The 12,770-nt window shown below is 39.4% G+C and overlaps 1 protein-coding gene across 1 annotated transcript in view; it reads left to right on the top strand.

The window, feature by feature from the left end:
• The window catches only part of dgkh (diacylglycerol kinase, eta), a 59,832-nt gene extending 49,291 nt beyond the window's left edge, over positions 1–10,541 (top strand). The window contains exons 20-26 of the mRNA XM_013913932.1: positions 222–391; positions 500–605; positions 1,261–1,353; positions 1,926–2,045; positions 2,609–2,714; positions 3,987–4,117; positions 7,282–10,541. Coding sequence (XP_013769386.1) covers positions 222–391; positions 500–605; positions 1,261–1,353; positions 1,926–2,045; positions 2,609–2,714; positions 3,987–4,117; positions 7,282–7,368 — 813 coding nt within the window. The 3' untranslated portion in view covers positions 7,369–10,541. The remainder of the gene's footprint in view (positions 1–221; positions 392–499; positions 606–1,260; positions 1,354–1,925; positions 2,046–2,608; positions 2,715–3,986; positions 4,118–7,281) is intronic.
• The last annotated feature ends 2,229 nt before the right edge of the window (positions 10,542–12,770 follow it).

The raw sequence follows: 12,770 nt of genomic DNA, 5'->3' as shown, positions 1-12,770 counted from the left end.
GCTGATAGCTGCCAACATCCGCAAACAAATATAATTCTATAAAGTGGTTCTATATATTGTGTAACTGTTCATATAGAGCGTTATTAAATTTATTGCTAATGCAATCATATGGCACACTGACTTCTGAGGAAATTTTAAATGGCACTCGCCATCAGAAAGGTTGCCTACCCCTGATATACTGTATATATATGTATATACTTATCTGTGTTTTCTTCAAAATTTCCCCGCAGGCTTTTGAGAACACACTGAAGTCATGGGAGGACAAGCTCAAGTATGATAAGCCTCCTTTGCGACCTCACCTCTACCCTCAGCAGTCTGTGGATCTAGCCACAGAGGAGGAGGCAGGCCTGGTGCAGATGTGTGCCCGGGCTGCAGAAGAGCTCATTACAAGGTAAACTTGAATTGATGTGAATATCAGGTATCAGTCGCCGTGTGGACAGGCTTCCCAGACTTTGTTACCTTGAGCTAAGCTCACTGACTGCGCTCTGTGTAATCACAGGATATGTGAGGCTGCAAAGACGAACGGGCTCTTAGAGCAGGAACTGGCTCACGCTGTTAATGCTGCATCACACGCCATCAACAAAACACACCCGAAGTTCCCCGAGGTGAGCTGGGTTTAGCCTGATTTTTGAGACATTGACATTGTCTTGAGAAAGTCTTTTACAATTCACTGTTGCATCCTTAAAACTGCCGTTTAAAATAATTAATTCTTGTCAAATAAACATGACTTTTTCTTGCCATTAGAGGTCACTGAAGTCAAAGCTTACATTTAAGATGTACCACTTATTGTTTTAAGGAGACTAATGAGCACTGTTCCAGGTGCAATTTCTTGCTCTTGAGATATTTGAATCTTTAAAAGCTAGGCACTGTGTTTCAGACAAATCTTTTAAAATGTGGTATTTTCTGCCATATTTCAAAATGACAAAGTCAAGTACTTGAGTACTTGAGTCCAGTTTACAACATTCACAGTTTTAGTTGAACTGCTGCTAAAAGTTAAGCTAAGTTTATTTCTTCATTGGCCATTAATATAATAATAAAAGTGCCCTTTAAGTAATTACTATATGTGGCAATGTGTGAATTTCCTCCATTGTTAATTGATGTTTTAAGGGTTGTTTAACTTGTTCTGATTAAGCACTTACTTTATCTTATATTAAACCCCTGAAGAGAGGCTAAGCTACTAAAATAGCATCTAGAACTGTGTGAAATATGTGCACTCTGCTTCTGTTTTTCATGGTGTGTAACATTGAATTCTTTTTACAGAGCCTTACTCGGAACACAGCCATTGAGGTGGCCAGCACTATGAAGGCACTCCACAATGAGACCGAGTCTCTTCTGTTGGGCCGAGTCTCTCTGGTGAGTTATCATGGCTGAAATAGATTGTTTCAATCCTACTTTCTTTTTATATGTTTATGAAACAAAGACTTGAAGGCAGTGTACTTTAAAACTAGATTATTTCTAATGGTGAAAGAATCTTGGTGGAGGGGATCACAGTCTTGTTATGGAAAACAGCCTCTGGCTCACTTGCTCTGTGCCCTTCGTAAATACTTTCCTGATCAGTTTATAGTTTAAGTCACCAGTTTCTGGTCTTGCTGAATACAACATGATGTTGTTTTTGTAAGTCATGGTGTCCACTGCAGCCAAGAAAGTCAAGTGGGCTATGCTTTAAGGCAGACCTGTTTTGTGATGAATTAGTCACTGGTCCTCTTAGGGTGCTGTGTAAAATATATACCTAGATCCATCTCTCACTCATCTGGCATAGGGGGAATGCAAGAATGCTTACTCTGAGACTTCATAACAGGATTTTGCCATTTGCTGCTACATCCATCTTGTATTTACAGTCTGTGGTTTTATTATAACTTGGGATCCTGATGTTAAGGTTGCATTATGGTGTGTTAAATTCACCTTGTTCTCTGTCATCCTTACAGCAACTGGACCCACCAGAGGAGGAGCAGCTGTCCAGCGCTCTGCAGAGCGTGGAGCTGGAACTTGGGAAACTGGGAGAAATCCCCTGGCTTTACCACATCCTGCAGCCCAATGATGAGGAGGTAAGCAGCCTCAGTAAATATGCGTTTGCATGCACATGCTCCATTGTGTGTGGTATCTTTGTAAAATAGAAGACATTAGGTACATTGTGTACTCCTGCAACTCAAAGCTAAAAGTGAACACTATGGAGTTATCTGCAATAACAGTGCCTTCAAATATGGTCACATTGTCACTGAAAGTACAAATATGAGCTTCAAATTTAACACACAAATCATTGTGCTGTTCTTGTCCATCCCTAATATTCTGACAGGGAAAAATATTTGGAAAGCAAAAACTCAGAACAACAAAAGCTAATTGGAGGCTGTCAGTAAGTGTAAAGTAAGTAACTTTCCCACCAGGACTGAAAGATAATAATAGTTTGTTATCGGCTTAAGCATAGTGTGCATACATATTAATACTTGTGGCTTAGATGACTGACTGATCAGTTACTGACCAGCTAAATCCAAAGTGTTCACACAGCTGTCTTGCAGCTGTCCTGTATGTCTTCAGTGTAGCATGGCTTCAGGTAACAGGAGAGTCGAGTAGCTAAATAAAAGGCTATAGGTTGACTGTGCTTATGTACCAGGATCACTCTCTGGGTTACGGCAAGAGGAACAGTCGCAGCAGCATGTTTCGCATAGTGCCCAAGTTCAAGAAGGAGAAGGCCGCCAAGAAGACAAGCCCTCAATCAGGTAGGGCTGTGTCCACTTTTCCTCAGTACTGAGCAAACTGGAAAAACTCATGATAAGGAAGCAGTAAGTCCCTCCCATGTGCGTTGGGAGGGACTTACTTACCATCTGCCTTATTTGTATTTACACTGTATAATTGTTTCCACCTCTTATTAAAAAGGATGATAACAATAAAATCATAGTAATTTTTGATTTGTTAATCATAACTTGAAGTTAGTTGAATTGAAAGGGTACAGATGTTATTTCACTTGCTATTCACTTGCTAATGGCAAGCAAGATGTTTAGCGGGAAGTGGTACCATACTTTATTCTTCAGTAATGTAAAGCTGACCACTGCTCCATCACACACACAAGAACAGCTTGTTTCTGCCCAGAGTCATCACGGTTACCTTTCATGATGGTTATCTTGCCCCTCACTCCTGTTGTTTTTGAAGCCCATGCATAAATGTTGTACTCCATTGTCGTCCCCTAGTAGAAACACAAAGAATGTGTGTTTGAATGTGTTTGAGGTGTTAACATCCCACACCCTGACCATCAACTTGCACCCCATACTCCCCTCTTTTCATGCTCTTATCCAGCTGTCGGTATGTTTTCAGAAGGTACAAAGTCGGGAGAAGAACAAGTCTGTGCACCAAGGACACATGTGCAGAGATGGAAGAGTTCATATGAACACAAAAAAGAAAAACTGAGTAGAAAAGGCAATATAGGATTTGTAGATGAGGAGACAGTGAGATTACAATGTTGCTGTGTACAAATAAGTATACTGAGAAGCCCTTCCTTCTATCTGGGGCATTTTCCTGGGTAGTTGAGCTGTATTTCCTGCAGATTGCACAGGCTTCCGCCTCCCTTTACCTCCTACTTTTCTCTGTGTGCGCTGATATTGGTCAATGATGTGCATGCTCCCAGCCTGCCGTGAACGCCATTGGTCACTGCCTTGTTCTGACCAACCTTTGGCCTCTGTCCCACTCCTTCCTCATCTACCAGCTGCCGTCATTTTTCTTTCTCCTCCCTTCTTCTCTCTCTTCCCTTCCTCCCCTCCATCTCTCTCTTCAATGATTTACCACAATCTGTGTCCATTGGTGAGGTTGTGTGTGTGTGTTTGAAGACACATTCACAGAGTATATGTGGTTAAAAGAAGTGAGAGTGTGACAGTTTGTGGAATGTGGCAGTGCGTTTGCATACCCGTGAGGCACTCTGAGCCTCTCTCTGCTCTGCTCTGTGTGTGCATTTTTGTGCGTGTGTGTGCGTGTGCGCACATGTGTGTGTGCGTGTACAGTGGAAAGATGGGGCACAGAGGAGGTGGGCATCTGGCTGGAACAGCTGAGTCTGGGGGAGTACAGAGACACCTTCATCCGACACGACATCCGAGGCTCAGAGCTGCTGCACCTGGAGAGGAGGGACCTGAAGGTACTCTCTCACTCACACACACATATACACACACACACACACACACACACACACACACACTGGTACCCACTTGTTGTCACATCTCAGTGAATCTGTGTGAACCCCCTCCTCCAATCCAAAATCAACTCTTTCTCTCTGTACCCTCTTGGTGTGCTGCGTTTCTTTCGCTCTGTTAGATGTCTCCCTGTTTTTGCCACCTCTCGTGCTGCGCTGCATCGCTCTGCTTGGCTTTTACCGTCTGATCGTGGCTTGTTGAAAAAGACTTGCTGTAACCCACTAACACTGTATACCTGCTGAAAAGGGGGGAAGCCTTCAGGTCAAGGAGGGGCTCGGTGTGGATAGACCAAACTGAGTTAGGCTTAGGGCAAAAATGAGAAAAAAACGAATGCATATAGTGGCAGTCTTGAAAAAACTGTGTTGCAACATGAACGTGGAGCGAACAAAGGGAGCAGAAACATAGCCTTTCTAGGAACTGTTCGAAAGCTTGTGCAGTCTCTACTGTCTTCAGTCGTATGCATATAAACACTTGTCAAACAAAACAGCTTGCAGTTTCAGATTATACTGTCAACGTGTATATCAGAACATGAGGACTAGAACATTCTACTTTAAAACAATCTGTCAAAAAAAGTCAAAAGCACATTCTTTACTGTGTAACGTAAGTTAGAACATGACTGTGGTTTTTGATGCTATTTTCATAATACACTGTAGTGAAGTGTACAAGACAACTCATAATAATAATAATAATAATGATAATAATAATGTTGATCTGGGTTGTGTAATATCCACTGAACCTCCAGGTAACGATCTTAAAATAGAAGGACACTGGAAGCCAAGCACAGGTGCACAAGAAGACAAACTTGAAGTTATTATGAACCACATTTAAATCAAGTATGGACTTTTTTTCCCTCAATCTTCTCAGTTGCACAGTTAATGCTTCGTGGGTTTTTTTGTGCTCAGATGAAAACTGATGATGAGGGTGTTTTTATCCTAGAGACCACTCCCATAAAAATACAAATGTTTCATCATAGGGTAAACGTTATCACTCAGAATAATTTTGATTTGACATTTCAGTGACTCTTTTCTCTACACAGAGAGGTGGACATAAACCAATAGCATCAAAATACCCCCCACACCATATCAGGTCAAGGTTTAAGGTTATTTTCCTTTGATTTCTCGACCATCTCTTTACACATGTTAAGCTGAAACACTGGTAAGCAACAACTATGTATCTTTAGATATCCTATAATAATTGGCTGATATTTGCACTGATAATATATCTGTGATAAGCTGGTATTGCCAAGTAAAATCAATCTACCTGTTTGATTTGTTAAAAATATCAGTACAAGAAAATTGAATACCATTGTTTATGCAAACACACACAAGATACCCAGGTTCACATTTGTATGGCAATATACTTGTGTTCGTTCTATATCTGTGCCCCTCATTTCATTGTCTTACAATTTATCACTCAGTCATACTGTGGCTAGCTGTCTATGTTGCTTGGTAGTTTATATTTGAATGGATAAAAGTACAGATTCAGTGACTGATATATATTGTTTATTGATATACATTGATTGTTTTGAGTCATTTAAAGGCCAACCGACTCTGATTCCTTTGTCTTACATACATATTTGCTAGTTGTTTGAGCCTCCAAGTCTGAGGCCATGGAAGAGGATGGAGTGCCGACTCTGGGTCAGGGAGGAGTCACCGCCCCACAGTTTAAGCATCTCAGGTTCTTGTTCACAAGTGAGGGGAGAGTGGAGCTGGAGACTGATAGATGTATTGGTGCCACGTCTGCAGTAATGCAACGCTGTACCAGTTTGTTGTGGTGAAGAGAGAGCTGAGCGTATAAGCAAAACTGTCAGTTTGCTTGTTGATTGTCTTCCCCAGCTTCCCCTATGGCCATGTGCTCTGGGTAGTGACAAGGCTTTTCTGGGAAGAGGCCCTAGGGACAGACCCTAGACAGCTGTCCCCCCTCCCATTCTGCCTCCCGTTTGAGCTGGAGGAGTTGTTATGGTTAGAAAACATAACAAATTGCCGATGCTTGTGTCCAACGCACAAGGTTGCATCTAATAAGATCAGAAAAGACAAGGTTACATTTTGGTTTACTAATTTGAAGCCTTGGGTTTTTTTCCAGGTCTTTTAAAATTACTCATAACATATTTGTAGCTAATTTTGTAGCTAATAAGCTAACAATAGTACTAGTGCTAGTAAGCTAGCTTTGGGAGCATACTGAAACTAATATGATTATGATATTTATTTGGATTTTAGGTTTTCACTAGTTGACTTCAGGCTTTAAATGAACATACTTACCGGGGAATTTGAACAGTCAAACATGAACTGAACATCTGAGGGTTGGATCTTTATGAAAATCTGAAGACACTGGAGGCAACTTCTTTATTAAAAGCTATCCACCTTTTTTTTATTTGGTTACTCTATATCGTATCATTACAGACAATATTAATGCCATATGATGTATTGAAGCTGTTGTGCTTAGTGATAGATACTGGCAATTGAGAGCTCATTTTCTCAGAGACTTTTCTAAAATCTGTTTTCCTCTCCATTCAACAAGAGGGATTTAAGTCTGTATTATACAGTCTATGGCTTTTAGCTGCCAAAGCAATAGATCATTTTCACAGAAGGTGCTGACCAAAACCAGAGCAAAAAATATGGCAAGTTAACCATCGAACCATTTTCACAGTCTTAGTTTGGTACATTAGTATCTATTCATTAACACATTGCTCATGATGTCAGTGGAAATTTATATTCAGTTTACATTTTTCTGCAAATGATAACTATATATGTCATAATTTATCTCAAATGTGACATGAATGGCAGCCCACCTTATAGCTTTTAGTAGCTTCTAAAGAAAATTTGATTAAAGATATATTTCTGTGGACATGATTTGCCTAAATATTCCTAAGATATATTTGTTAGATCACTATGAAATGTTTTAATTATTAATATTTTATAGTTTTGACACTATTAATACTGATTTCTCCCACTATAGATTATGAAGCAACCTGGTGTGTAGCCTTTAAACGTTTGATTTCTAGTGCTGTTCATACCAGACTGTTTATATCACCCACTCGACATTTATTTATGATGGTGTGAAACAGACCTCTCTCAGCGTGTTTTTAATTCCTGTCTTTGTTGGCCCTCAGGATCTGGGGATATCGAAAGTGGGTCATATGAAGAGAATTCTCCAGGGAACTAAAGACCTGGCCAAGGCCTCCATGATTGACCTCTAACCCAGGAGCAAACGCTACCAGAAAGGGGAAACGTGCATTCCTCCTGACTTAGTGGAAGTGTTTGGGAGCACCATAGGCAGTGGTGGAAGAGATATGTATTGAAGGAGAGATGGATATTTGATCCCTCTGCTGAGAAAGTCTGTGTGATGTCGTGATCAAGATACATGTGCGTGTGTTTGTTTGTTCTTTGGTGCCAAAATGACAATCGAGAATGCTGATGGAAGTCACACACACAAAAAAGCCATTTCTTATTTAATAACCATTCATAGCACATAATCAGGTATGCAACTAACCTTACTGTTGACAGCTTGTTGTCTGAGTTGTGATAACAAACTAGTAGCAAAACTAAGACTTCCATAGGTGTGGGGTTCTGCTTCAGTTGAGTCTGTGTAAAAAATGTATTTGCTGGCTCTCTGCCTCACATTACAGAGCTGCACATGCAGAACAGAATAATCTGGACCATGCAGGTGGTTGTCTGGAAGCTTTGTTTGAAAACAGTGGGATACTGTTGCATGCTATGCTTGCTCAACCTTAGATGTGTTTAATTGCATGATTAGTGTCTTGATTTTTTTTGTGTGTATGCGAGTGTGTGTGTGGGTGTGTGTGTCTGTGTGTGTGTGTGCAAAATGACACTTGAACAAGTTTTACATAACATAAGTATTATAATGCCATTTGTTACTACTGAAAACATCATTTTTGGTCTAAATCCAACTTTTTATTCTAGCTTTAAATTATTTTGTTTGCATGATAATGACATGTTTAAAAGGTTTCTGTCAAGTGCCATATTTTGAGTCATTTCGTGTAAGACGTGCTTTAATGGTAGACATCGTAAGAAATCTTTAAACAAGTTATCGATGAGTTATGATTTTATGAAATTAATAAGTTGACACGTTCTCTGTGGATGTGAAAAATCAGTACCAAAGTGAATGTTTTTGTCTTTATTTAATAAGCCAGTAGGTTTTAAGTCTTAATTTCATTTTAGGTGGGAAAAAGCTGTATTAGTCAGGAAGAGAGTAAAACTGTTGGTCAGACGCCAACCACCTATACTATAGGGTTGTAGAGATTTTTTAAAGGAATTCTTAAACAGGCACTTTCTACTTCTTGCTTCATGCAAGTGCAAATCCTCATATCATTGCATAGAGTTAACAGTTCACCTCAACTTTTTACCTTTTGGCAACTTAATACAGTATTTAACACTATTGAGGAGTTAGATATGAGTTTTGAATAGAGCAGTTGATCTGCAGTCTGCTTAACATTGTTCAAGTGCAGCTTTTTCAGTTTTTTTTCTCCTTCAAATTCCAAGTGAGACTTTGCTAGAATGCTACTTCTAATTGTTAGTTTCATTTAAGACTGGTGGCATTACAGGGTATATTTCTATATGTGATGCTAAGTTTGTATATAATTATGCACTGTATATACAGTAAACCAGTGTATGCAAACAATGTTTGTAAGTGTAATCTGATGCATTTGTAGACATGGCATGCATTGTCGACAGCCCACACATTCGATTGTGTACATTACACCATACCAGTTGTTGTTGATTTTGTTCTAATCTCTTGTACATGATGATGCTGTTGTATTCTAATGATGGTGCAATATTTTAATCTCTTGTTTTGATACTGTCTCTGAAACTTTCCAAACATGATGTTCCTCGGTGGGTAAAAAAAAACACCACAGAAAAACCTTGTAAACGTTCTTTTGTACTCTTCCTCGAGGTTTGAGGATTTTCAAAGTTAGACCCAGAGACAGACAGACAGCTTTTTACTCCAGATTTCTTCCAGGGGTTCAGTAGTTTATAGTTTTGCTCCTTTGTGCTTCCAAGATGATACACTAAAGTAGGACTGTGCCAGCGAATGGGAGAGATTAGGCAGGCATGACTGTTGTGTTCACTTCATGTATCCTGTTGTAACGTGTGCATTCAAGTGTGTGTACTACAACAGTGGCATATTGTACAGTTGTATACTTTTCATTGCCAGCTAATTTTACAGTATAATTGAAAATTTTGCCACACCCATAGACTAATATGCCACCCAAGCAGAATGTGAACGAAACTTTGGAATTGTGTGTTCCCTCCACCAGGGGGCAATCTATCACATCTCACACCTCTACAGGCCTAGATTACACCATTAAACTGCATTATCTTCCAGCTCCTTATGCTGACAATCAGGTGCTCATTGGCATAAATAAAGTTACAGTCCAATTTGAGTTTTTATCATTCAGTGTTCATAAAACTACAAATTTGTCAGACCTTCCCATCTTTTTAGTCTCATATGCCTTTTATCCATTAAATAGATGAGACTAATGACAGTTAGCCTTTTGTAAACCAGAACCCTTTGTTAAGTTATAGACGCCTTTCTGTTAGTATGTGCTTTATACAGTGCTAGGGTGCTCTACGCTGCTTCTTTGCTGCAGCGCTCTTGAAGTTTGGCCTCACATCCATGTACTCTCATCACGCCAGTCACCAAACGCAAGTTGTGAATGATGCTGTTGCAGTTCATGAGCTGTGTCTGTCTGCATTAATGGCGTCTGCATGTCCAGGGTGTCTGCCAGGTTCTGTTAATCTGAAGCATTTTGGCCCCAGGCTCCAGCTTGACCTTGCCATATACAGTGGAAGTTGCCACCTTTCTCCCTTGCTGTGTTTTCCAGTGGTCTGTAAATAATGCTGCAAACTGCCTGGTTTTCAGAAACCAATGAAACCCATGCAAGGATCTCTAAAAGATGGATTTAACACTTGGTGTGGTTATCGAAGCGTTGGGAGAAAAGTGAGTTTCATTTGTTTACATTATGTTTACAATGGCACAGTTTTACTTTTTAAGGAGATATATGTAGGTATAGACAATATTTGCATATTTATTGCCTAAGGTTAAATGATATGATGTATATTGTGTTTTCACATTTGGAATATAATGTTACAGTTGTCACCTGTATTACTATCTGGATGATTTTGGTAAAGTAGTTGATCATTTTTATGACTACTAAGTGACTGTTTTCTGTGCCTTTTTATGGTTAGAATGCATGGTTAACTATTTATTACAATTTGGAGTCACTGAGATGTGTATTTTTGTATTCTGAATAAATAAATGGTTCAGCTTTTGTTGTACATTTTTAAGGTGCCTTGAAACAGGCTACCTATTCATATCTCTCTTCTTCAATAAAATCGGATACATATGCAATCTGACAGGCTCTTCTTTTTTCATTAACACTTTAAACAAAAGGATTGTGTCTTATAATTTCAAAATATGTCGAGAAAATGGAACACGTTAGTGCCATTCTATCTCCTTTAATGCAACACAGCCCTTTTTAAATGGGGTGGCACGAAGGTGGTGACCAGAAAATATATATCAGCCATTAATTTTTCTTAGACAAGAACAACAAAACATACTCAAATTTCCTAAATAAACTGGCTGGTTTGTTTACTCTTTTATGCTCTCTCTGCTTTGATCAGCTTGTTTGTTGTTTTTGTGGCATTCCAAACAGGTGTTTTGCCAATGGGAACGTTTCAAAGTGCCCTCTGGTGGGCAAACTATGCATTGTTAACACTCATAACTTTTTAATTTTTCAAATGTATTTTGCGACTGTTGTACATGGCACCAGATACACTGGTACATGTCTGCTGATAATACTATTCAGCTTAAATCAGTCAAGTTCTCAACAATAGAAGAAAAAAAGTGACTGAAGTTTTGAGTCCAGTCTGAAACCTGAACATTTATCTCAAATGGATTACTTGCACATACACTACACTCATTATTTGAAACGTTGGTTGCGTTTAACAGGAGCATCCAACACTGGAACAGTATACAGGTGTGCCACAGAAAATTTAAAAGGGGTAAATTTGAATATATCCAGGCACATACAAACAACAATGCCTACAAAGACATTTTCTATTTTCATTTTGATAATTGTGACCTGCAGTACAGAAAATAAAGCAAATAAAATCATATCAATCATATCAGAGTTTGAATAAATTACTGTTCAAATAGTATGACTACAATACATCTCTTATTGTAGGTCAGTACACACAACCACAGTCATGGGGAAGACCAGTTGTGGTTATCCAGATGATCATCAACAGGGCTGCAGAACATCACTGCTAAAAAAGTTGCCTGTTTGCAGAGAGCTGTATTAATCAATTGTCCTCGTTGGAAGTGAAAAGTGTGGTAGTAAAAGGCGCACAAGCAACTGGGATGACCAGGAGTAAAACCTTCGGTTGTTACATTCCTAATATCACAATATAACTGGAGACATTATAAGCATCTTTCTTGGTCTAAGAAAAAAAAAAGAACCACACTGTTGCACTCTGGTCCTAGTCCACTTTTCAGATGAAAGTAAATGTTGCATTTCATTTAGAAATCAGCATCCAAGAGTCAGGAAGGAAAGAGGAACAGTGGAGAGTGTTTGAAGTCCAGTGTGAAGTTTCCACATGCTAATTTGGGGGGTCAGCAGCTGTTGTTGCTGCTTTTGGTCCAAAGTCAGTGCTGCTGTTTACCAGGAAGGGAACTTCATGATGCTATCTACTGACAAGCTTCATGGAGACGTCCATTTCTTTTTCCAGCAGAATTTAGCTCCTGCCCACAGTTCCTAAACTACTACTTAATGGTTTGCAAACCATGTTACTGTTGTGCTCTGACCCGACCTGTGTGTGGTAGATGACAAACACAGATGAGTTGATGTTTGCTATCAAAGCAACCTTAGCTTGAGATGATGATGACTGTAGCAACAGGTTAGCAGGTCTGTTTGCTGTAAGCCCACAGTATCTCAACATAACACAGCCGGTGGGCCTAGAATCCCACCTGTTAACACCCCAAACCTTTCCAAGTGAAGCTAATTTTTGCTAATATGTTTTGGGAATTTACACTTTACAGTTTCTCTGTTGTGCTGTGAGATTAATCACTCGTGTCAAACAAAAGAATAGCTACATTGTGACTTCAGACTTTTGTGGCATTTAGAGAGCTATTTTATACGACCAGACCCCCGAGCATTTCCTTCCGCATCCACTCTTATGATTAGACTTTTCTTTACTGAGATATTCTCTCTTTGTAGTATTGCTGTAGCTCACTTCTACTTTTCTGCTTAAAATTCCTCCTGATATTTATTTTTATCCCAAGAGGCTAAAACCAACAGAAAGACTGTCCAGCTATATTATTGGTGTTGATGTTCACATGATAAGTAAAGGTATCCAGAACGATGAAGGGTGGGTGGTCAAACAAGAAGGCAATGTATATCTATGCCAGGTATATGTCAAAATCGGTTTTCTATGATGATGCATTTTTATTGTTATTGTTGTTGTTTTTAAATAATACTCAGTGTATGTGTGTGTGTGCGCGCCTGTGTTTTCATTGTTCTGTCTTCAGCGGCAGTGCGACACTTATATTTTTTTTTTCGGTGTGCGATTGATTATGCCT

The sequence above is a fragment of the Pundamilia nyererei genome, unplaced genomic scaffold (assembly GCF_000239375.1).
Source record: "Pundamilia nyererei isolate P.nyererei 1_Seehausen unplaced genomic scaffold, PunNye1.0 scaffold00160, whole genome shotgun sequence".
In the NCBI taxonomy this organism is placed as follows: domain Eukaryota; kingdom Metazoa; phylum Chordata; class Actinopteri; order Cichliformes; family Cichlidae; genus Pundamilia; species Pundamilia nyererei.
This window is presented reverse-complemented; position numbering and strand designations above follow the sequence as displayed.